The sequence below is a fragment of the Polypterus senegalus genome, chromosome 1 (assembly GCF_016835505.1).
Source record: "Polypterus senegalus isolate Bchr_013 chromosome 1, ASM1683550v1, whole genome shotgun sequence".
NCBI classification, from domain to species: domain Eukaryota; kingdom Metazoa; phylum Chordata; class Cladistia; order Polypteriformes; family Polypteridae; genus Polypterus; species Polypterus senegalus.
Genome location: NC_053154.1, coordinates 231,310,696 through 231,337,790, shown reverse-complemented (window position 1 = coordinate 231,337,790; position 27,095 = coordinate 231,310,696). Strand labels below are relative to the sequence as shown.

The following is a 27,095-nucleotide window of genomic DNA, read 5'->3' as shown; positions in this document are numbered from 1 at the left end:
GTACTGAGAAATTCAAATAATTAGCATTGGTTAAATGATTGAGGGCAACATTAATGAATGCTTGCCAGATCTGAAGAAAAGTTTAAACTCTTCCTCAAAAAATAATCTTTTCACATTTTAATTAAAAGAGGACATACTTTTCCAAATGTGACACGGTCAGTTCTCCCAGTTGTACAAGACAAGATCCTACAGCACAGTTATTTAAATAGACTGATCATGAAGTAGTAATTTACCATTGGAGGAAAGGAATGAAAAAAAATAGATCTGGAGATAAATTATAGTCAGAATGCCAGAAATGGGTAAAATGCCAATAAGATGTTATGATTGCTATAAGCATTGTAGACTACTGTGGGGTGTTGAAAGAAGTGTTTTTTGTAATTCCATGATGTATGATAGGAATATAGCACATTTCCCAGTTATTAATCAACTTGAAGGGAATTTAAATGTAATTGTCATTAAGCATTTTAAGATCTTTCACTTAATTTAAATTATTCAGACAGTATTACACACCCAACCAAAGTTCTTGCACATATTGTAGTTGACACTTTACTGCTGAATCTCTTAGTTTAATGTTCAGCTTTTATAACTGCTGAGAAAGGCAAAGTCCAAGTAATCAGACATTCAGCACTAACCAGTCATCAGATGACGAGAGCCTTTTTTTAAAGCAACTTCAGACGGGAACATTCAGAAAGAAGAGACCGATAAAATCACTTGGTTTTTGGGTTTGTTAAATATAAAATGCCTTCTACTAGAAAACAAATGATGTTCCTTTTAGGTTCACTGGGCAGCTTGGCTGCTCTTTTGATAGTGTCTTCATCTCTGGCTACACAAGATTGGATTGCAAGTGAAATAGATTGCAAGAACAACAGCGACCCTGGGACTGGAAAATTGGAAATGAGCTTTGGACTTTTTACTGGCAATGGGGAGCGATCATCATGCCCTTATTTTGCTGACAAATTTTCAATTTCAGGTACCATGTTTATTTTTATCTTTTTTTTTTGTAATTATAGAGCTTTTCAAAGGCATAAAATCTAAAAAGAAAATATTTTGCATTAGCTATCATGACTATAAAAACAGTAGATAGCAAACCAGGCACAGACATCTTGAAGCAAGAATTCAAAATGTTGCTAGCATTGTAGACTTCAGTGTCACTTCTATGAATTCTCCAATCAAACAATTGTTATACTGCATAGTGGCTTTTATGATTTTTTTCACATAGTCTGATATCCTACTGTAAGTCACACTGATTCTGCTAACAGGGACTTTAAATTGACCCAGAATAAGTAAATGTATGCTTTGTGATGTTTCAATGGCTATTCTAAGGATGATTTCTGATTTGCTCCTGATGTTAACTCTGTGGTAACCTGTCCCGTATGACCTAGTAATACAGAATATTACTTGAGAAATAAAATGGATGAATGAATAAATAAATGAAAAAATGTTAGCCATTACCTGTAACACCATTTCAGTGGTTGGTGAAATATATGATGGCTAATAAGTGTTCAATTGTTTTTACATAGCATTTGAACCTGCAGCCACATGCGTATCTTTAGCTATTAGAATACACTACCTTTGAGTACACAGGTCTGTAGAAAAATCAATTGTATGAGGAGTGGTTAGCTCTTCATTTATGAATATATACGGCAGTTCTCCGTCTGTGGTCTAGTCAACCAGATAAATAAAATTTATTATTCAGAACCCTTGATGCTTATGATGCAACTAAAAATGATCTTATACACCTTTCAAACCTCTTTCATTCAATAAAATGGTGGTTTCTAGAAAGATTCTTAAAAGTAGTAGGTTTAGGTTTCAGTTTTCTATACCTAGAGACAAATGCTTTGTGTCTTATATACCCAACTTAATGTAATGTTATTTCCCACCAAAAACAGATCCATTGCTAATTTTACTTTTGTAAGGAGCTATATATTCATAAAACCAGAGTACTGTATTGTAAATGTTTTTTCAATTTTTCTCAAAATGAGCAAAATGGGTGCATTGTGATGAGCACACCGGTACAAATAAAACCAAATTAGCAGCTCCTGTTTGCTTATATTTTTTAACTACCCCATTTCAATTTGTTTGACACATTTAAAGGTAATTAGTTCAATATTAAATGGCAGATATTGCTGCTTCCTCATACTCATTAGTTCATGGTTGGAATCCTGCACTTGGTCACTGTCTATATGCAGTTTGCAGACTCCCTGCGTATCTTTTCAGCATTTCTCTCCAGTTGCAAAGATGTACAGGATACATTAACTGTTGTTTCTAAATAATCCCTTGCTGTGTACTTTATGGACGTGTGAATGAGTGTGCCATACGATGTCTTGGCACCAGTATCTTGGGCTTGATGCAGCCATGTCTTTGTTCTCTATAACCCTGAACTGTGTTATCTGGTTTAAAAGGAGATAGACATTTATTTCTAAATATTGAAGCAAGCTAACTGGTAACAGAATGGAAAATTCTGAAAATAAAACAAAAAAAAAACATAGAAGAAAGTCTCTCCATTCATTCATTTCTTAAAGCCAATATAATTTAATTACAGTATGTGGGGACATTCAGGCATTCCCAGCAGCATTGAGTCTAATTTTAGAAATCAAATAGTGGATTAAATGCTAGTACATAACCAGGCACACATGCTCACTTTGGGATCATTTTAAGACTCCAGTTACGCTAATATGCACAGTACCCTGTGGTGCCTATGTGAACATATTGAAAACACAGACACATATTATGCTGGGAATTGAACCCATATCCCTGAAGCTGTGTGGCACCCTTACTTAGTTACAAATTAGAAAGGGTCTCCCATGAGTTGAATGCTGTGACGTCTTTCCCCTTTCAGTACATACGTCAATGAAATAACAGTAAGCATTTTAAATTTCCTACAAGTGGTTGTCAAGTACTCAGGCCCATTTCTGACTGGAAAGAAACAGAACAAAAAAATTGTGACAAACTGAACAAAGCGACAAATTTATAGTCAAAAAAGACAGTTGTTGAAACTAATAAAGCAACAATCCAAGTAGGTTGTCGAACCAACTTTGAGAAGCACTGAACAAAAGAATACAATTAAATGGGAAAATTTATGGAACAGGCAAAGAAAAGAAAATTGCACATCTTTGGATGGATGAAATAATCTTCTGTGCTTGTTTGCTACTTTACACCCATGTTGCCCAGATAAGTGTTGGCTCTCAGCAACCCTAAAAGTAGGATGAATGTTCATAAAGATTGGGATACAGTCTTGTAATGTGCCACTGGCTTTAAATAACTCTGTGATGACTTTTCAGCACAGTTGCAATTTTCAAACTATCACAAGCTCACCACATTCTGACGGCAAATTAACACACTGCCTGATAGTGCAGGTGGCCATATGGATGCTTTCCAGATATGGCAAGTTTTGCCCAAAGTCACAGCCCTTTGTTATTCCTTTTTCCATTCTGTCATTTTGCAAAAACACGAAACATCTGCCAGACAAGCTACTCTGCTGTTTGTGTGATCCAAAATATCCACTTCCTTATTTTTTCTTGTAGCTGCATTGCATAGCACTGTCCATGGACACATTTTTCCTTGATTTACCCCTCTGCCCCACAGTTTATAATTACAGATAAAATAATTCAGATGTGATTAAAGTGCATACTGCAAACTTTCATTTAAGGGCATTTGCATACATTTCGGTCACAGCAAATAGAAAATACACTTTTTATACATGTCCTCCATTTTAGGTCACCATAATGTTTGGGATAATTGGTGTCACAGGTGTTTGCGATTACACAAGTGTGTTTCATTGCTTCATTAGTGCAAGCATAACATACCTAGGCTTGCTTTTACCCATAGACTACCTTTGGAGTCTGTAGTTGTCATTGTTTAATATGAGGACAAGAGTTGTGCCAATGAATGTCAAAGAAACCATCATAAGGCACTAAACACACACAACAACTTCCGGCTTGCATAATAGAGAGTTGCTGCTGTCAATAAGAGGGTAGTAGATGGTAGCAAGATGAGGTTAGATCTGATCAGAGTGTAGGTGTATATTTAAAGTCATTAACACTTGAATAGAGCAGGCCCAGCTTGTAGTGTCCATGAATGGAACATGCTAATAGATATTTATTTCCTTGTTTGAACTCACCAGTATTCAAAATGATTCATTCATAAGATATTGGTAATAGAGTGAGTCTGTGTCAGTTAGGATAGATAGATAGATAGATAGATAGATAGATAGATAGATAGATAGATAGATAGATAGATAGATAGATAGATAGATAGATAGATAGAACTTTATTGTCCCTGGGGGAAATGACCAGAATGACTAAAAAGAAAAACTTCTCACTTGGCTGTCGTAGTCACAGTTAGGCATTATGCAGACATATTGCTGTTGATATAAAGAAGCCCCAGTAGCGTTTCTTGACGCACATCTGTTGAATAATTTGTTGACTGAATGTCCTCAGTGTTAGTTGGCACTCAGTTTTGTTTTAATTCCTGCCTTTGCTACTACCTCCAGAGAATCCAGACTACATCTTATAACTGAGCTTGCCCATCTAATTAGCTTGTTGATTCAGTGGGGTTCTCTTGAATTGATGTTTCCAGCCCAGCACACCACAGCATAGAAAAATGTGCTGGACATCACAGAGTTGTAGAAGATGTCAAGGATGTCACTTATCACATTAAAAGAACAACAGCAACAACAACATTTATTTATATAGCACATTTTCATACAAAAAATGTAGCTCAAAGTGCTTTCCATAATGAAGAATAGAAAAATAAAAGACACAGTAAGAAAGATAAGTCAACATTAATTAATATAGAATAAGAGTAAGGTCCGATGGCCAGGGAGGACAGAAAAACAAAAAACAAACTCCAGACGGCTGGAGAAAAAAATAAAATCTGCAGGTATTCCAGACCATGAGACCGCCCAGTCCCCTCTGGGCATAACACAGCCTCCTGAGGAAAAAGAGCCTGTTCTGCCCTTTGTTATATAGTTCCTCTGTGTTTGGAGATTTGTTCAACCTGTCATTAATGTGGAGCCCCAAGTACTTGCAGGTGATGACCACCTCTAAATCCACTTCCCAAATAGTGACAGGACGTAGAGGATCTTTGGAAATTTAATAATCAGTTCATTGGTTTTGCTGATGTTAAGATGCAGACAATTCTCTTTGCACCAAGAAACAAAGTTCCCTACCTCACTTCTATACTCTGTTTCATCCCCTTTATCAATACACCCCACAAGTACAGAATCATCTGACAGGGACATGACCTGGTGTTAAATTTATAGTCGGAAGTGTACACAGTAGGGAGAAAAGGAGACAGAACTGCTCTTTGTGGTGCTCCACTGTCGCTCACATCTGTATCAGAAACACAGTCCTTGAACCTCACAGACTGTAATATGCCCAACTGATAATCCATTATCCAGAACACCATGCAAGTCTCTGAGTTGACCCCTTAACAGGGATAGCTGTTAATGGGCACTGGAGAAATCAAAAAACATAATCCTCACAGTACTACCACCTTTGGCCAGGTTAGAATAAACCTTGTGGAGCAGGTAGATAACTGCATCCTCCACACACATCTTTGTCTGATATGCAAACTGCAGTGAGTCCAGGTAGTCTACCACAAGAGGACTCATATAGTCCAGCACGTGTTTCTCAAAGGTCTTCATGATGTGAGACATAAGTGTCCCTGGCCTATAATCAATAAGTGAAGAGGTGCCTGCCTTCTTTGGAATAGGAACAATGCTGGATGTTTTCCACAGTAGCAGCACTTCCTGGAGCCATATGGACAGACTACAGTAAACAGGTGACAGAGGATACCACAAAGTTGGTCAGCACAGGCCTTAAAAACTCGAGGACTGCTGTGGTTCCTGTGTGCAGCTTCCTCAGTTATCCCCATACTTGGCCTTTAGTTATGGATAGCCCACACTGATGGTTAGTGGTGGACTCAACTTTTGCCAATTTCATTTGAGGTGGTAGGAGTTGTTGATGTAGTAGGGGTGGTGTGGGTAGATTGGTCATTGGAAAAAGGTGACAGTGGGAGAGAAAATCTATTAAAAAAGTGGTTTAGGATGTTAGCTTTGTCCATATCTCCTTCTAGTACCTGAGCCCGAGATTGTTTGAGACCAGTAATTATACCGAGTCTAATCCAGACATTATTCATGATATTCTATGTGAGTTTGTTTTCTATTTCAGCTTTGTAAGCTTTCTTTCCATTACTTCTTTGTTAGCAAAAGTTGTACGTCCTTCAGAGCTTTTTTGCCACCAGATATGAATGCTCACTTTTTCTCATTCAGGAGACCTTTTAGTTCCTTAGTAATCCAGGTCTTGCTGTTTGGAAAGCAACACACTGTCTTTGAGAGTATCACTGTGTCAAAATAGACGTTAATATAGTCTGTGATACAGTGACTGAGTCCCTCAATATTGCCCCCATGTGACTTGCATGTCATTTTCCAGTATTTTATTTGGAGGTAGTCATTCAGAGCCATTTCAGCCTCCAGGTTCGGCTTCCTCATTATTCTGGTGGTATCAGGATGCCATCTAATAACAGGCTTGTAGCTGTGAATAAGATTAATTGGTTGTGGTCAGGTATGCCTAAAGGTGCCAAGTATTTTACATTTAAAGGCATCTTTAACATTTGAATACAGCAGGTTCACCTTGTTATTTCCTTGAGAGGAGCAAGTCACAAACTGATAGAAATCTGTCATAGTTCTTTCCAAAATTACATGGGTGAAGTCAACACATATTATAACTGCAAGGTCAGAGTGAGTCATAATTAAAGTATTGGTTACAGAGTGAATCAGTTCCATTGCCAAACTCTCATTTGCGGAGAGAAGAATATAAACATTAATAAAGATTATGGAATTTATCTCTCTGAGCAAATAATGGAGATGAATTCTGACAGTCTGAATTTCAATGTCTGAATTACATCTGGATTACATCTTGCCTGAAGAAGGGGCCTGAGTTGCCTCGAAAGCTTGCATATTGTAATCTTTTTAGTTAGCCAATAAAAGGTGTAATTTTGCTTGGCTTTTCTCTACATTCATAATGACTAACACGGTACAACACCCTAGTACTAATGTCTGAATTACAAACTGCAGTTTTAACTGTAGTATGCTACCTCTTACACCATTCCTCATTCACATAGATGACCAGTTCCCCACCTGTCTTTTTACGACACCGCACTGGGCCTCTGTCTGCTGGAATAAGATCAAATCTATCCAGCATTAAAACAGTGTATATAAGGTACAGTATATCAGGTTTAAGCCAGCTCTTCATAAAGCACAATATGCCACTGTGCTTGCATACTTCATGCCTCAGTACAGACAGTTCATCCATGTTATTTGAAAGCAATTGAACATTTCCTTTTAAAATAGATATTAGACTATTTCTAAAACCTTTTTATTTTACTCATGTGCCAGTATGTTGCCCTCTCCATCTGTGAACAAACAGCAATTGCCAGGAAAGTAGTTAACTATGGGAGTATCTAATACAACCTGCTTGTTTTTTCTCTGTGTCTCTAAAGCTTTCAGGTGTTGCAAACATAAAGCAGCCTTAAGGTTTTCTTTGCAGATCCACCCAATTTCACAGCTCATTTGAAGTGCAGTCAAGACAAGCCAGCATCTAGGTTTCCATGCATTGCCATTCGTCAGTAAATTTAAGTTGCATGAAGTTATTGGATTTCTAAATTAAATATGGTGGCATGTAGCATGGCCAAAATCCTTTAGTGGTGTAAGGGACAGCCAGCAGTTTATCCTGGCCAGGATGCCCCAGTAGTAGAAGAATGGGGGAAGGCAGCTTATCAAGGACACTGCCTTCCCCAAGACGATAGATGGCAGCTTCCTAGGGAATCCATTCCCGGGAAATTGGGAACCCCGCATTTCATTCCCGGGAAACCCGGGCGCCTAGGATGACACAGTGCATCTCACATGTGAACGGTTTTAGAACGACACTTATTTTTAATAAAACTACTGCAATATGTTGACACAAATAACAGACTAACCTTAAAAGCAGTTCATGCTGTCATACAAGTACATGTATCTTTAGTTGCGGTAATAACTGTGTAGAAAGCACAATGTGTCCAGCGTGCGGTCGTCCAAATGAGAGCAAACCTTCGTGCAGAGTATGCCAGCCAGTGAGAAAGCACGCTCTGCCTCCACTGAAGTAGGCGGCACAGTCATCAGATACTGGTAGACTTGTTCTAAACAACGGCTGTGTTTGCTGCTGCATTGAAACACCGCCATTTCAGCTTTTACTGATGCATCCAGTTTCTTGTCATCATTCTGTGATGGCAAGTTTCTTGGCACAGATAATGCGAATGCAACAGACTGACGCATTGCAAATTCAAGTTGCTGTTCAAAGCTGTTGTCTGATGAAGTGCAAGCTGCAGCAATGGTGCCACCTTCTTCCAGTTTTATGGAAGCTGCCGAACTACTGCTGTCAGTTTGTTCAAGTCATGTTACCAGACGACAAACGAATCTTCGGATGATGTCATTAGATGGTACCGAGAACATGTCTGTAGTAGCCGTCTTTCGTGCAGAAGCTGTATACAGATACTGGAGAACAGCTGCATGTAATCCTCGTCTGTTGTTTATTCTAGACTCAAGAACATCTGCCAGAGTCTTTGTAAGTTCTGAGCTCTGCTTCTGTAGCTGGACAATGCAGAACTTCAGAGCCGCTTCTGCACTGATCAAATTTGTTTCACACCTGCACAGTGCATTAACTACAAGCTTCAACGGTTCCAAACAGGACACCATTTCACTGATAACTGTGAAGTCTGCGTCAGTTAAGTGTAAGTGTTGCCCCAGATCAATCAGTGCCTTCTGTATTGGACCCCATAATTGCAGAAATCTGCTCAACATATCAACTAGACTGTTCCACCTTGTCCTGCAGTCTAGCAGGAGACCAATTTCTTTGCCGAATTCACTCTTCACATACGGCTGAAGTATGCTGTCATTCTTCGTTGGTGATCGTCTAAAAATCTTGGCGATTTTACGAACCTTGTTAACAACATCGTCATATAATTCATCTGACAATTCCACAAGAACATTGTAGCTGTCATCGCAGCACGACCTCTGCGGCGATACAGCACATCTAGCACTACCAGCTGGATACAGTGCGCATAACATAAATGATGCTCAATTTCCAGTAGTCTTCCGACCTTTGTCATGACACTGGCACCGTCTGTACAGATGCCTACTACGTCACTGGTAAGACTGAGCTCAAATTCTGCCAGTTTATTCTGCAGTAAGTCAATGCACTTCTCCGCCGGCATCGAGCCATGGACTCTGATTAATCCAAGGTTCCAATACTTCGGACCTTGTTCATGGACATTTACATTCATATATCGTCGATTTCTAGTGGAAGTCCATTCATCAAACGTTATACTAAAGCGCTGACCCTGCTTCTTCTTGTTAGCCATCTTTTCTGTTACCAGCAATCGGATCGTTTGACCGTGATCCATTACCATACGCTTCACAGTTTCAGCAGAATTCGGCAAATTTCCGAAACCAAGTGCAGACAGTGCTTTGCGTAAATCAGCTGATGAAATGAATATTCGTAACGGAAGTCCATCTTGAGCCGTCATTCAGGCTAATACTGCCTGCAATGTACTTTCGTTCTTGTTCTGCAGATATTTCGTCATTGGCCCCACTGCTATGTGCTTGGACGTCGTTGGTGTATCGTCATCATCATCTGGTTTTCGTTTCATAACAGTTATTTGATGAACTCTTCTCAGATGCTCATGTAATCCCTTTGTCAAGCCACCAGCTGTTTTCAAAATAGTTTTACACAGTTTACACTCAGCCGACTGGCCTAGCTTTTCGCACAAAAAATGCTGCCAAACTCTGTTGTTTTTAAACTCGACAAACTTGCCCATTTCTATGAGGCTTTCAACACAAACAATTGATGTTCTGACTGCCGACTGAACCCGAGTTCTGCTCCATTTGGAAAGTTGACTCCAGCCTGTACAGTCAACAGCACATGCCACAGACATCGATGAAGTCTGCCCCGTAATGGTATTCGTGAGCTGCAGAGTGCGGAGCGGACTCCTCCCAGTCCACCGTGCTCAGTCAGCTGGGAGACTGACTGCTGCTGGTCTGTTGTTGAATGAATTAATGAGCAATACACTACACCGTGGGCTAAAAAACCGTGCCGCTTAATTATTTTCAACTATAACTCTGTTATTTCTTGATCGATTTTTACACTTTTACACGCTATATATGCGAGCTTGGCCGTTCCTGTTTTCCTGGGAATCACAGCAGTTTCATTCCTGGGAACACGGGAATGAAAAATGTTCGGGAATCCCGGGCTCCCGAGATTGGATTCCCTACAGTTTCCCTAGACTGCAGTGGTGACCGCAGGGCACTATGGGACTTGGAGTTCGGCATTACAGCCCTGCTGGGTACACCGTGCGAAGATGGTGGGAGAACAAATTCTCTCCTAGACTGGAAGTATGTCCGGGCTGATTAAAACCTGAATTCTCCAGCTGACTAGGAAGTGTTGGCAAGTCACGTGGGAGGAAGAACAGAAGCACTTCCGGGTCAGGGACTATTTAAAGGACTGTTGGAGACCCAGCAAGTGAGCCGGAGTTGGGAGGTGGAGGGCAGAGCTTGCTGGGAGGTGTGGAGGAGAGAATTGTGTGATTAATACTGTAATTATTTACCTTATTGTGGTGGAGGTTCTTTGGGCACTATTTACTTGAAAAGAAGAAACTAAACTGCTTCTTGGTGTTTTTAAAATGTGTTGTCAGTGTCTGTGTGTTGGGGTAAGTGCTGGTATAGCGCCATCTAGTGTTACAGTAGATATTCATGGTATTTAAACAGTATTAGTTAGCTTTTTACCAAGCAGGCCTCATTTTAGGATTCTTTGGTTTGTTTCCAGTTTTGTTCTTGACTTTGAATTTTGCTCTTGCCCTTTAGTTTTGTCACATTGTTCGTTTGTCCTTTTGGTTCTGACCTCTGCTCACCCCAGGCCACATTTTCAGCTTCACATTTCATCTTTTTTTTGCTCGCAATAATTGGGAACCTTTGGATCTAATAACACAAAATATGAAGAAATGAGGCAAACCTCAAGTCAAGTTTATTGTTATGTATACACAGAACAATGAAATTTGTGCTTGCATGTTTCCTCAGAACAACTGAGAAAAATAATAAAAAAGTAAGCATGGTATATATATAATCATATAAAGTAAATACAATATGGATTTGTAAGTATTATATATTTAAAAATACTATTATGTTACAATATTTGAATTATTGCAATTGATTGTTCAGTAACATTACAGCTTGGTGATAGAAACTGTCCCTAATCCTACTTGTGCGAGTCCCTAAGATCCTGTACCATTTGTCGGCTGTGCAAGATGGCAGAGTTCTTTAATTATCCTGTCTGCCTTTTTAAGGCAGTGAGTGTTTTAAATGTCCTAAACAGAAAGCAGCTGGGTGTTGGTAATATTCTGTGCCACCTCACCATTCTCTGCAGGGCTTTACGTTCTTGATTTGAGCATGTGCTTTTCCAGAATGTGATGTAGTCAGTGAGGATGGACTCCACTATATACCTGTAACCTGTAAGTGAGAAGAGAAGGAGACATGTGAGCTGTCCTCAAACATCTGAGGAAGTAGAGGTACTGGTGAGCCTTTTTGGACAAGAGACTGTGTTGTGCTCACTTCAGTTCAAAGCTCCTTATCATGGCAGAAAAATGTTATATAGGCTCAGAACAGAAATTCTTGTCTTTTAAAAATAGTTAATCCTGCTCTTGCTGTAAGTTCATGTCTCTATTGAACATGCTTCAAAATACTGCAAAAATACCAGCAGATGGGGACAAGAAAAAAGGCACCACTTTGAAAAACCTAGTGAGGCCACAAGTGGGCGTTACTGACCCCCAAACCTTACACACAATTAGTGTAACAATAGTTTTGGGTGCAAACAAGAGAGCTTTATTTACACAGGCACTCACCACTCCACATTCTCACTGTTGTTCTTTTCTTTTCCTTTCTTCCTTCACATCTCCCAGGCAAGTATTGTCCTCCGCCTCCCCACTCTGACTCCCAGAGTGAATAGGAGGTGGCCCCTTTTGTGCTGGACCCAGTAGTGCTTCTGGTTTTAGGTCATTATAAAGAGGAAACACATCTGGGTCAATCAGGAGCTCCAAAAAGTATGGACAGCCCTTCCCTGCTGCTCCCCCTGGTGCCACCCAAGGAAACCAACAGGGCTGCCCTAAAGGACAGCAATTCCCAGCATGCCCAAAGGCATGAATGGGCCTACCTGCCCAGGAATGCTGCCACCCAGAGTGTCAGGGGGGCATGCACTCTTGAGAGACTGCCCTCCCCTGTCCATCCACTATCCTGGCCTCTCTGCCAGGAGGTGGGATGGGATTCATCCAGCCCAGGATGCCAGTCAGTCCCCGCCATCCATCACAGAAGGCAGAGTAATCTTAAAGGAAACATTCAAAAATGATATAAAGTGGACCTTTGGGATTAGTAATATAATGCCCATTTTCCAAACTTGCCAATGTTTCCCTCTCACAGCAAGAGGCATGTGACCTTGTTTCAGCATACCTCATTACTGGTCAGAAAGCTTAGATGATCTGAACGATTCACCCTTGTGAACTGTACATCATAGCTTAAGATTTTTCTTTAGTTGCCTTTTCTGTGCTTCTGCATGTTGCAAAGAAAATGAGAATATTGGGTCACTACAGTCACTTAAATCAGAGCTTAGATGTTGTACTGCAAGTCAGCACTTTCTATCTTGCATTTCTTCAGCTCCTTTCACCTGCATTTTGTACTTTGCACTTGTCTTCATTAATTTACATTTTCCAGGTGTCTGCCCATGTGTCCTCGGTGACACTTAATCTGCCACCTAGTTAGCTGCCGACAGCTATTAAGTCATCTGATTCTCAGGCTCCTGTCACTTTTTCTATATTCTTTTTCACCTTCTGTTATGCTTCTTTAAAACAGGAGCTTTCATAAATAATTCTTGTATGGTGCTAGACAAACTGCCAATATATCTTTATTAGATGGCAATTTACATAATTTACTATGAATATTGACATATGTGACATTTAAATAATTGTGTGCAGCAGTTTTGGTTCATAAAGTCCACTACTTCTGATTTAATAGTCAGGAATAAATGCAGACACTACATTAAATTTAACAGATCAATATGATCTTTTACAATGGCATAGTGGGGTGCCTAGCTGGGAATGTGGTGGCATTAAAAATAGAGTATTAAAAGAAAGGGGCAGGGCTGTAAAAGTTCCTGATACTAAGAGAAACGTAGGCTCCAGTTTTCTGTCATACCAGGGTAGGGCAGAGGACATTGCCAGGTGGTGGTACAGTCTAATTAGGAAGAGAGCATCCTGGAGTAATTATTTCTGGCATGGAGATAGGAAAATAGCAATGAGGGTCCTTTCCTAACAGATTAACACTCCCCTAGCCTGATTGGTAGCAGCAGGGAGTCCTGTGCTCTATGCCTCATCCCCTGCTGTTACGATGGACAGACTGCCTTTGAGAATAAGCCCGGACCTCATTGCTGAAGAAACACCATGAGCCATTAGAGGTAGCTTAAGCAGGATGACCCTAAGAGTCCCCAGAGGGTATTCTGGCCATTACTTGAGTGAGTCTGGAATTGGAAGATGTGTCATTGCAAGTACTCAGCTGGACGGAGCAAGAATGGTGAGGATTTGGGCAAGAACAGGATGGAAGAGATTGTGGGAGTGATTGGTTCATACAGAGTTAGGTACTGTATGTGTGAATGTACCCTAAAGATCATGAGTTAATCAGTTTGGTCAGGCCTAGAGAGGCCACATGTGACCTATTTCCTATTATTTCTCCAATAATTATTTTAATCTGGAATTTTTGGCCGCTTTGATGTTATTGTATGTTTGGAAACACCTCGAGATCACAGGCTTAATAGCTAAAGGGACAGAGATATTTCACAATGACTCTTTCATATGGAATAAGTGTGTTAGTATGTGAAAGGGGGAATATTCCTAACATCTGGCACTATAAAACTGACCGAATATTAACTAAAGTTTTACAGCAAGGCTTTTAAAAAAGCTAGATATTACTCTTTGAGGAATTTCACTTGTTTCTCCAGTTTATAAGAGATGAACTGAAAACACCACTTTTCCTGGTTGGATTTCAGGATTTTGAAGATGCATGACCTATTGAATGACTCTGAACCGATAAAACGTCAAAGTGTTCAGCACTGTAGATGCCAGGATTCTTCTAGACAGTTACTTTTATTTCTTTAAATATGGCACTACATTGAGTATAAAAAGTAACATTCACACCTGGTGTACACACAAAAATTCAACTTTTTCAAACAACAAGAATGTTTACTAAGTGGAAAATCTATATTTTAAGCTGAGGTCTCTTCTCGGATCAGGTCTACCACCCAATTTTGTATTGAACAATTACTCAGGAGAACTAACTAAAATATTAGAAACATCCATTCATCTATTATCCAACCCACTATATCCCAAATACAGGTTCCCGGGGGTCTGCTGGAGCCAATCCCAACTAACACAGGGCGCAAGGCAGGAAACAAAGGCAGGCAGGGCGCCAGCCCACCACAGTATTAGAAACATATAAGGAATAAAGAGAGAAACAATGGTTACTGGTTGAAGCTTTATTTCAAGCAGATTTTCACAATGACTCTGTTAGGCTTTTGCTAAGATTAAGCAAGTACCAGGAGGCAGTGATGGGAAAAAAGATGACAGATAAAGAAGTTTTATCAAAAGGAATTCAAAACTACAGATCCTCAATCATTAGTCTAAATTAAAATCAATGAAACAAAACCAGAGGACCTGAAAGTAACAAAACTGTTTAGAAAAAGTGTGATTTTCACAGTTTAAATCCCAAAGCTACAGCCCATAAATAACAGTGCTGCCTTTTTAAATATACATGACATGCTGACGTCACATATAACAGTGTCTGTTAAGTAACTAGCAATGGGTGTCATCGCTCCAAACAAGATGACTAAACAAATTAAGGAAGAGCCATTAAATGCGTTATGGTTAAAATGACCATAAAATGGTGTCATAATGGCGTCACTGTTGCAATGTTAAACTGAAAAAACAATTAAAATACAAGAAGCATGTGCTAATAAAATAAAAAATAACTTTAGGTACAAAAAAAACTCAGATGGGTGAAGGATCTTGTGAGGGAAATGCAGGACCATTTGAATTCATTTAACTGGTAAAAAATTATGATGGTTGGGCTTTCAACCATCACATGATGCTTTGTTTGTTTATCTCCCTGTTTCCACCCAAATTTGTGGTAGCTCAGACCAACATATTGTGTATATTAATATTTATTTGTATCTGTCTGCTAGTTGTGATACTCATGCATCACTATTCCACTCATAATCAATCTTTAAATAGACACAATAATTAGATGTATTATTAGAATTGTGATGAAACTTTAATGACAGTAGAGATTTTAATGCTTTTTTGTTCAGTGCATTAATTTTTAAATGACAGTTATACTAAAAGCAAGCATGCTGACTTGATTATAAAAGCAAGTTAAATCTCAACTTGCTAATAATTTTATGATATACAGTAGAATATTTTATCTCTTTCAGTTGGTAAAGAGGAAGTTAGAAAAATTATTGTGCAGTGAATGAAGAATTTGCAGGAGGCCACCATGACTCCCTAAAATGATTCTGGAGAATGGCCCCTAGCAAATTGACTGATGGCAACTGCCACTCCTTGCATCATTTGGATTATTTAAAATAAGGTGTGTAGCAGGCTGTATTGATACAACTCTTAATTCTGATGCAGTAATAATTAATTTCCAAACATTGTCATTTAAATAATAGTGCTTTATACTTTGATTTCAAGGTTTGTCTTCAGTGAAGAATCATATCTCACTTCCTTTTTGTGTGATTTATAAACTATTGCTGAAGGATAACTCTTCTGACTTTCCATGATCCTAACCTGTACAATTAATCCCGTTTTTGATTTGAATTTCATTTGAATCCTCCATTTGGATTACCAGTGCACCAAGACTGATGTGACATGACATGACTTTGAGTCAGAGAGTATGTCATACATAACATCTGCAGTGGCTGCATGTAGTTGCCTTGAGGATGTCAGAGTCACTGTTTTAAAAATTCAAAAGGGTTGTGGATTATACCACTTCCTCATGACTTTTCAGTACAGCTTCAAACTTCCTAAATATTGTGGGCTCACCACTTTTTGACAGCCAATTATCTTGTGCTGCCTGACTGTGGTTGTACAAATGTTTTTTAGGTATTAAAAGTTGGGCCACAATCTCAGACTTTCTTTTACTTTTTTTTTAATTCTGTTGGGGTATGGCAAACATGAGACATTGTAAACAAAACAACAAAAAAATGTTGTGTAGCACTCATCACTAAGTGTAGATGCAGACCATTTTGAACAATTCTCAGTTAAAATACAAGTATAGATTGTACCTAATTGCTAAAAACAGAACTGGTACAAGTGAAAATACAGATTTTTTTAAAAGACACAGAGAACAAGATAGAAACTGAATAAACATAAATGGAAGCCAACAATATCTGCCGTTAATTGATGAACTATGGTCAGTTGACAACAAAAGAGTTTAAAATTGTAAATGAGAAAGTCAAAAACAATGTCAAAGTCCTGGAGACATCGGCCAACTAGCCACTTACTCCTTCTTCTGTTTTCTAAAGTGGAATTTGTGCTGACCATCTGATCTGATGAGAGAATCTTTCAAACATGTGATCCCAGCACTCTTTTATCTGAGATGATGTTACTTTATGCAGCACAGCAGCCTAGCAGTAGAGCAGTAACACCAACTTCCACATCAAGATACAGAGAAGTGAAAGAGAACAGAGGAGGATTAGTAATGGTTAATACATATTGCATTATTTATATTTCTGCACAAATCACTAACAAACATAAATACAGTATGCACAGCTACTCAGCAGCTCTAGTCAGGGTATTCTAGACTAAAGTATTGAGTCTTCAGCCTGAATTGCTAAGACTGAAGAGGCATCTCTTATAAGACAAGCCTCTTTTTTGTTTGTGAAATCCAGAACACTTCTTTCCTTGTTGTGGAAATGTTATGCAGTATAATTCCACGCTTACTGGTTTGAACACTTCCAGAAAGTGGCTGCAAGACAGAACTCAGGCTACAGTGCTGCCCATTGCTTACACCCTTCCTTTTATACCGAATACAAGAAAAAAAACAAAACAGAAAGCTACCACTTTGCAGTTAGTGGCTTATCAAGTTGAGAACCGTAAGCATAACTTTGGCCAAGGATTTAAAAATTAATATTACTGAATAGCTTAGCTTAGGGATAGAATCATAGAGACTGATTGGACTGCATTAAATGTTTAAAGCTCATAATGTACAGTACTATATATACTATGGATTAGAAGGCAACTTCAGTAATCCATAGTTACTATAATATTTGACTGATAAACGTACTTTACTTTGTTTTAATAGTCTGCCAGTATATCACATTTGCACTTGCTTATTGCCCCTCAATAATGCATCCTAAGTTCCTAAAGGCTAGCAGAATTGATTTTCTGTCATGCAGAAATAAACAAATGAGGAAGGTCTTACAGTGCCACAGATAGGTAGGATGAAGTAGATTTTGATAAGTTGCTTTAGCTGCAGCACTACATGAAGCAGAGGTCAGAAACAAGCAGAACCAGCACCTAGAGAGTTAGTAAAATGGTATAAACATTTTGGTTTATTCTCAGAAGGCACAATTATAACTCAACAAACTGCTAAACAGTGCCTGCAAAAATATAAAAAGAAACACAATGGCAGAGACAGTATACAAAGGAAAAAACAAAGTTAGAAGTTAAAAATATTGACAATATGAAATAGATAGAAACAAATTTTTTGCAAAACACAAAGTTAGAAAAAAAATGACAAAGCATTTGGGAAGGTGTTTACAGCTGCTTAAATATTCATGATCACCTGTAAGTTGGTCATGCCAAAATCAGCCAATATATGTGGTGAACCGAGTAAGTGGTCTGTGGCAGTGAAAGATTTTTTAATAAAAAGAGTGTAGCTCAGGTTTTGTGGGTTGGATGCATGTCACTGGAAACTGGGGATGTAAAGGTATTGTATATACCGTCGTACCGCAATAGCAAATTTTTTCAATACTATCGTGGTCACATGACTCAATAAAACGATAGGTCTTCTGAGAAAAGTTTGCTCAGGCGAATGGAGCGAACGGGAGGTAGCGGGAACTACAATTCCCATCAGCCCAGGCATGGCCATCATCCTTTGTGGTCTGTTGTCGCTACAGATCCAGTAATGCGGAAATGGCGGGTGCTGCTAGTAACGGGGAAGGAAAAGAGATGGAAATGGCCGAACCTAAAGTGGGTTTTAAATCGGATGTGTGGAAGCATTTCGGTTTCTCTCTGAAAAGAAACGAGAAAGGAGAAAAGGTGACAGACAAAGAAAATACGGTATGCAGGCACTGTCAGAGTGTGGTGAAATACAAGTCGGGGAATACGACTAACATGAGGAGCCATTTGTTAAATCACCACCCCGAAAAGTTACGTGAAGATATGAGGAGCAAAATCCAGTTGGGCCAAAAGACTATAAAAGAAGCGTTTACAGCCTCACTCCCCCACAACAGTGCAAGAGCACAAGAAATCATAAGATGCATTAGTGAATATATAGCCAAAGACCTACGGCCCTTTTCGGTGGTGGATAATGAAGGTTTTAAGAGGTTAGTAAACATGCTGGAGCCAAAGTATAAAATCCCGTCGCGGCCACACTTTAGTCAAACTATTTTACCAGCTCTTTACAAAGAGACAAGGGCGAAAGTTGCACAGAGCCTCAAGCAAGCAGAGTGCATCTCAATCACCACAGATGGGTGGACTTCACGAGCTACTCAGAGCTATGTTACCATCACAGCACATGCTATGACAAGTGAATGGGAGATAAAAACTTTTGTCCTACAGACACGGGTACTCTTTGAGTCACACACTGGACACAACATAGGCGAGGTGTTAAAATCTGCTGTTTCAGAGTGGGAGCTTGACATGATTTACAACAACAATCACCAGGGCATCGCTGTGGTTACTGACAACACAAGAAACATGGGTGTAGCAGTGAAAGAGGCTGGTCTGTCCCCACGTGTAAAGTGTTTTGCTCACACCTTAAACCTTGCGTCCCAGGCAGGTTTGAAGGTAAACCGTGTCAGTCGTCTTCTTGGCAGAGTGAGGCGTGTAGCAGCGTTTTTTCACTGCAGTTCAACTGCAACAGCTGTGCTGACCTCCAAGCAGCAAATGTTAAACCTGCCAGTACATAAACTGATAATGGATGTAGTAACTAGGTGGAAGAGCTCACTTGACATGATTGAGCGCTACCTGGAGCAACAACAGGCAATTGCTGCAGCCTTACTGAGTTCTGAGGTCAGGAGCAATGCACGTGAAATAGACACTCTAGACGCAGTTGACATCACAGATGCTGAGGACATCGTTAAACTTCTCACACCCTTGAAAAAAGCAACGACTGTGCTGTGTGACGAATCTCGACCAACATTCTCTCTTATCATGCCTCTCAAACACATGATTCAAGTGAGCATGGCACCGTGCGATGTAGACTCAAACACCATCTCTCAAATGAAGGCAGCAATACTGAATGATTTGGCAGACCGTTACCAAGGGGAGCAAGCAGAGTTTCTGTATGAGAGCAGTGCGTTGGACCCCCGGTTCGGGCCCTCCCCATCTGAATAACAGCGAAAGGGATGAAATTTTCAACAGGCTCAAGTTAAAAGCAACACAGATGCAGAACCAGGTATTTGTTTAAAAATACTTTGTGTGTGTGACTTTTTTAGAGTTCCCAATATTTACAAAAATTATGTGTGTGTGTCTAACATTTAAAATTTTTGTAACTCTGCTTGCTTCTGCAGAACCCTAGTGAAGAGGAAGGTGCAGCACCAGGCAGCCATGAACTTGTAGCTGGACACTCAAAAACTGACCTGCCACAAAAAGCACATGCTGTGGGAGGGCTCTTGAAGATCTCCTTGGGGATTCTTTTAGTCAAGGGGACAGCAGAACACAGCACACTGCTCAGATTGATGCAGACATTGACTTGTACCGCAAAGAGATCTCTATCTCACTCATGGCTTGTCCTCTCGAGTGGTGGAAAGACAATGCACAACAGTACCCACTGCTGTCAACCTTGGTCAAGTCATATCTCTCTGTCCCAGCAACCTCAGTCCCAAGTGAGAGGGTTTTTTCTGCTGCAGGGGGCATTGTAAATGCCCAGAGATCCCAGCTTTTACCAGATAATGTTGATATGCTAATTTGTCTCTGTCTGAATAAGTGAGTGTGTGAGTGAATGAGGTGAGTGTTCTCAAATACTTATTCAGCACATGGGCCAGCTGCAATAAGTAGGCTGCTATTTTAATTTTTTTCTGAGTTTTCAAGAATACTAAATTGAAACTTTATTTTTTTACATGGTTTAATAATTTTTTGTTATTAAAATTGAAAATTTGAAGTTCCTGTTTCAAAGTTTACAGATAGATGGCTAATTTGTATGCCATTGATATGTTCAGTGCTCATGTAAACTGTTTAATAAACACTTCTGGCACTTTTTTCGAGGCTCTTCATTAGTTTTGTTTTTCCTGTAAATGATTCAATAAATACCGTACCGTGCCATTCATACTGAGGTATTACCGTACCGTGAAGTTTTCATACCGTTACATCCCTACTGGAAACCCATGTGGCCATAGGATATGCAATGGGGAGACTAGCTGATTACTAGTTGACATGCAAGATCGGTTCTGCTGTTCTTCATTGACACTCACTTATTTATTTAAAACTGGCCATTCTTTCCGAGCCACGGACCCGCTATATCACGCAGATGCCAAAGGATAGTGGTGTGACAGTTTAGCCAGGCTTTGTGTGTCCCAGCAGTGACTCACTGAGATGGTGGGGACAAAAGTTATTTTAATGGATGGACTGTTCTCGCTGGTGGAAGGAAGAGAGATGCAAGGAGGCTCACAGAAGAATAGGGGAAAGGTAATCGACTTTAACTCAATAGTTTTAGTCTTGATTTTATTGATTACTTGGACACCTACAACAAAAAACTGGTTTTATGGCTTATTAATTAGAGTATTTATTGAATTGCTCTGCACTATTTGACAGTGCCTAATTTAAATAAACTTCACCACACACTTTTTGAACCAAATTGTTGTTTGTATCCTCAATGTAGTACTCAATCCTCGGTTGATAACTATCGATGTTCTGGGATCAGAAAGATGCAAGGCTGCTTGTGGACAGCAGGTCCGCGGCTTAAGAATTAGAGGCCAATTTTTAATGAATAAGTAATTGGCTGGCTCGATCTCTGTGGGTGTGCGTGCTCAAGCAGCTGCCGGGGGTTTGTGGAGTAATTGGGGCAAGAAAAACCTGTACATGAGGGTGTGGTCTGTCTCAGTTGCTTCATAAGCTTTCCACGGGGGCATATAAGAAAGAACTGGCATGAGAAAAGGAGAATCAAGAGAAAAAGAAATAAAGAGAGAGACAGATCAGAAGAAAGGAAGTTAAAGAAAGGAGAGAGCAGGCAGGAGATAAAGTGAGCTGGTGTAATTGGACAAGAGAGAGGGAAGGCAGACAGCTGGGAAGAAGTCCCAAGGGGGAGCATGTGGCTGATGCACAGGGGCTAAAGGAGGTCACTCTGGCTAAGCAATCTGGGAGCTGAAGAGTGAAGCACAGCTCTGATGAAGTGATTTGCCGCATGAAGCCATAGAGAGGCAGTGCAGCTGCTGGGGAATGGAAGGTTCAGTGAGGAGTCCTACAGATGGAGCCATGGACCGCAGGGACATGAGCCTCGTAGTGGGTGTTGAAACCTTGGGAAAGGTTCCCTGCTGGGAGATAGAGACGGCAACAGGTGCCCAAGCTTAGAAGCAGCATAGAAGGTTGGCTGAACCAGTTATGCACCTCCTTGCAACGACCCCCTTAGGATTAAGCCAAGGATTGCTAAGGGTTGCAGCAGAGTTCATGTTTTTATAGACAGTTTCTAGATAAGTAACTTTAACTTTTCTTTTATTGGATTATTAATTTGACTGATTTTAACCTCCACTAATTCACTTCTTTTTATGGATTGTTTATTTATTATTTGAACTTTTGTTCTGTACTTTTGAGCAATGTTTTGGTTTTTGATGCTTTTAATAAAAGCACTTGGCACCTTTACGCAACTACCTCTTGCTTTGTGTGTTGTGTCTACTAGGCTATTCCCATGGGTACATTATCAGTGCTAGTGGGTTCAAGAGTAGCGTGGAGTTGACCTGTGCACAGTCACACTGCTGGCACCCAGAGCATCACAATATCACCTAGTGATTGGTGAATCATTACATGCCGACTGTTTACTCCTCCTTGCTGACCTGGTTACTGTATTTCTTCTGCTCCATCCACACTAATATATTTTTATTTAAAAATGCACAAGTTTTGATTTTTGCTTTTAATCCACGCTATCCTGACATTTTCCACCTCAAAAAATAAAGACTTTTTAAAACACTCTCCAGAGTCTTATACTTCTGAAAACGCAGCTGCTTCATTGTTGTGTAGACAGGTGAAAACGTTGATTTTTAAAAACACTTTCTAATCACTCTGATTTGTTTGTTTGTTACATTGCACTTCTCTGATTGGATCTTGCTCACTATAATGCCTCATTTTCTGAATGATCACTCCTCATAGAAGACAAACATATTCTAATAACACAGACACAGAAGAGTTGCATACTTACCTGTATGCATCTAAATTGCACTTTGTACAGTTTGAATGCTGCATACATGCCGGAAAAGCAAATAATTCACCGGTCAGGACAGTTTCGCAATATATCCTGCCTAAAGATTGGATTTCTACTATGCTGAAGTATGTCCATGATGACCTTAAGTGTTTTCTGCACTAGAAGTGGTTGGACTACAGCATGCTTAAAAACTCTGATATTACCAAAATATGAATTTTTATTAATATATTACCAAATTCACAATATTTCTGTGGAATTGGAGTATTAAGAAGCTGTGTATAGGAATGTCTTCAGCCTTGCTTATTCTCAAAGCTTTTGAGTGTGAAGGAGTTGAGCAAATATCAAACTAAAGCTACCTGGGGTTAAACTGCATTTATGTTTCTGTTTGCAACAAACTGCTTGTTGTGTTACTTAACACAAGATCCTTGATGGTAAATAACGGATGCTAAATTCATTATAATCTGTGATCTTTAACTGTAATATACATTTGAATGTAATAGAAACATATAAATATTGTACCTCTATGTCTATGACTCAGTTTATTCTTCTGCTAAACACAGCTTAAGCAAAGGCTGAAGGATGGCTGTAATTGTCAGATCTGCTCTGATAATGAAAGTGGCACCTATTGAATATCCATTGTTTTTAAACATAGGGTTCTCAGTCTGATAACAAGCTATAATTCCAGTCTATGTACTGTATCTAAGCACTATGGGGCTTTCTTATGCAATCTGACTGAATGAAGGAGTGATATAAGCTTCCTTTCCTTGACAGCTACTCTTCTTGGTGACTTTATTATATTCATTGATGATCTCAACTAAAAACTACCACTGAATTTATATATCACTGAACTGTTTATATACTAAACGTAGTTTGCCAATATAGCTTATCTGCTAGTAGGCAGGACAACATTGATTTATGCCTTTCAAACCATAAAGCAGGGCTTTCTAATTTCAGTTCCTCCTCCTGTTACTAACTGTAAACATCAGGTTATGAAAGCAGTTAGTTGATGACTATGGCAGAAGAATAGCCACAGTTGTATGGTCAGGACAATTGGCATAAAATGTCTCATCTCTCTTTTCTCTTTATAATGTCAAACATCTCAGGACACCTCAGTTTAAGAAATGCTTATCCTCCAATAAACCTCTGTTCACCCATCCATTTCCAAACTGGTTAAATTCATTTCTGGGTTGTGAGGGTCCAGAGATTATTCTAGCAACAAGTGTAAGGCAGAAAGCTACCTAGAATTGGGCACCAGCTCCAGTACACTAACTGTATCACTTCAGTCTGGCCTCAGTACACAACACTACTGTGAAACCACCTTGCCCAGAGTAATTAATGATTTACTTGAGGCCACATAACCATCTTAATTCTTTTTGACCTCAGAAACAGCCTTTTAAAACACAGTTAATCTCGGTGTTTTACTATTCAAAATAAATAGTCCTGTGAACCTTAAGCAATCCTGGGCATTTGACTAGTTCAAGTCATATCACAGTCTCAAGCATCAGCAAGTTAGTTTTGGCAACAGTAGGTCCAGCATGGTGCCAGTCTCATTAAAAATTAGTCACAGTCTGTCCTTTGGTTACTGCTTTTCTGTGCATACATGCTTCTTCTAAGCTATACTACTCATAGATTCAGTCTTAGTTATCGTAAGAACATAAGGAAAATTGACAAACGAGAGGAGACCATTTAGTCCATCAAGCCGTTTCGCAATATCTCTTCCAGATACCGTTGAGTTGTCAGGGTTTCTGCTTTAAATACACTCCTCGGGTACTTTGTTCTAGACTGCTCAAAACTCTTTTAGTAAAAAATTGCTCCCTGGCTTCAGTCCTAAAACTTTCCTGTAATTTCCACTGGTGCCAAAGAGTGAGTGATTCACCCTTAAGTTGAAAGAATTGTGCTGGGTTTACTTCATCAATGCCTTTGAGGAGTTTGAAGACCTGGATTAGGTTCCCATACAATCTTCTCTACTCGAGACTAAACAGTCTTGGAATGTACTTTGTTCTTCTCTGCACAGCTTCGGGTCATCATTTTTATGTGGGTGATTTTCAGTTTTATTTTTAGGTTGAATGTTGGTACGTATAAAACGTCTCTCAGCACATGACTTGTGTTACATTCATTTAAAGCATTAGTGACAGTAAACCGGACTGTGGTGTGAAATGGTGATGGTGTTTGTGGTTGTGTGCCCTGCAATGTACTGGCACTCTGTAGCACCCAGGGTTCCTCACTGTCACCAAGGTTACTGAAATCAACTTTTTGGCCTCCTCAAGCAACCGTTAAAATAAAATACAGGCAGTTCAGAAACTTGATGAATGGAGGAAAACCTCACAAAACTAAACTGCTAAAATAGTCTTGCATTTCAACAATATAGATAATGACTTAGCTGTCCTGGGGTTCACTGTAATGACTTGCTGTCATTTCAACATTTTTTTAATCATCTCACTTAAATAAAATCAATAAGGTTTCATTCATCAAGGTCTACAACATTACCGACTGCCCTATTATTTTCTAACCCAGAGATTCTTTATAGTGCATTTATCATATCTTGGATTGACTTCCACTGGCCCTCTTCTCAGCTTCACTTGGTTCACAAGTCTAATGGCAGAATATTCACTTAGACTTAACAATGAATGAACAACACCTGCCCTGTTCAGTCTTCACTGGGAGTTCTTTTACTGAGTTCAGAATCTTGTTGAAAATCCAGAACAGCTTTCCTTGGCCTTGCACCAAACTACGTCAGCAACTTTTCGCGTCATTACATTCTTACTTTTTTTGGTCCACTAACTCTGGCAACCTTGTCATGCTCCCTACTAACCTACATTTCATGGTTGATAGAGCCATTGGTTTTATTGCATCCAAACTAGGAATAACCTCTCTCAAGATATTAAATGTCTTTTAAATGGTAACTAAAAACCGTCAATTCAAGGCATTTAACTTGCGTTAAAATTCTTACACTCATTTTCAGTTGTTCTTCTTCTGGCAAGGTCCTTATTATTTATCTCTTATTACTGTTTTTTGATGGGTCGCCTTGCTGATTTCTATCATAATGTATTTAATCCTGTTGTTTTCTTTTGTTATTTCAGAACTGAAGTTGTAATGATTTATCTGTTTACTTACAGTACCTTTTAATACCTCATGTATTTGGATTGCATGTACTGTTGTTTATTAATCTTTCTTTTTTGGACTGCGTGCTTTTCCTTAGAATGTAAAACTGTATTATTATTATTATTGTTGTCATCCATCCAGCAATCATTTTTTAACCCTTTTATCCTGTTGTAGCAAACTGTGGCCTCTCTTGGGCGCAACACATAAAATGATCTTGGATAGTCCATTGCAGGGCACACTCACACACACACACCCCTCCCCATAAATATCAATCAGATTTTAAATAATCAATTAGCTGTTAATATTATTATTATTATTATCATACTGTGTATTACAGAAATGTGTAATGTAAATACTCTTAAACATCCATCTAACACTGTAATAGTTTGGGTTGGATCATCCATCTATCATTTCTCTTAATACTGTTTAGACTAACATGTAAAGCTTATTTCAGCAGTATCGGCTGTGTGTTTGTGAGTGACTGTGATCATGTATGTGACTTTAGCATGTTGGATTGTTTCTCCTATAATCACGCAATTGCTTTATTAGCAGCACTAGTCTGCATTTCTGCAGTGCTTTCTTATCCATATGTCCTTGCTACAGTATATGAAAAAGTTACAAAGAAACATATGAGCAGGGATCTTGAGGGATTCCTTCTGAAAATAGAGTGCATGATATATATGCCTGGCTATGAATACAGTAAAAGACCAGAAATTTGGGGACTTTTGTGGTACAAGAAATTCATTATTCATTACTACCTACCTAGCTTTTTGGATCTTATAACCTATTAAGGTTATAGGTTTTGCAATTGTAAAAATCCCCATGATCCTGAACTTGGATTATAATGGATGGATGGATAATTGTAATGCTCAGTCTGTCTAAGTGCATTCAGAATCTGCTGAAGCTAGTCTAATCAGACTCAACATACTCACTCAATGTCAGTAAAAAGGTCACATGCGGCAGTGAAGCAGAAAATATAGATGCAATTGATTTTGTTTTTTTTTTTTTTACTTCTGTTTAACTCACAGAGAGAAAGGTGGGAAAATACGTATACAAGTATCTGGATAAGATAATGGGACAGTCCATCAAATAGGCTTGATGTGCTAAATGGTAGCTGTTATCTGGCAATTTTCCTATGTTTTTATGATAACTAAAACTGAATCTATATATAATATAGCTGGGAAGAAGCATGTATGCACACAAAAACAGTGTGAACAAATAAGCAAAAAGAATGATCGTGAAGTGTTGGGGAATCCACCCCGTATAATGCAACATCAACTTCAGCAAC

The 27,095-nt window shown here is 39.2% G+C and overlaps 1 protein-coding gene across 1 annotated transcript in view; it reads left to right on the top strand.

The window, feature by feature from the left end:
- The first annotated feature begins 738 nt into the window (after positions 1 to 738).
- The window catches only part of LOC120542303 (clarin-3), a 114,042-nt gene continuing 87,685 nt past the window's right edge, over positions 739 to 27,095 (top strand). The window contains exon 1 of the mRNA XM_039774699.1: positions 739 to 970. Coding sequence (XP_039630633.1) covers positions 739 to 970 — 232 coding nt within the window. The remainder of the gene's footprint in view (positions 971 to 27,095) is intronic.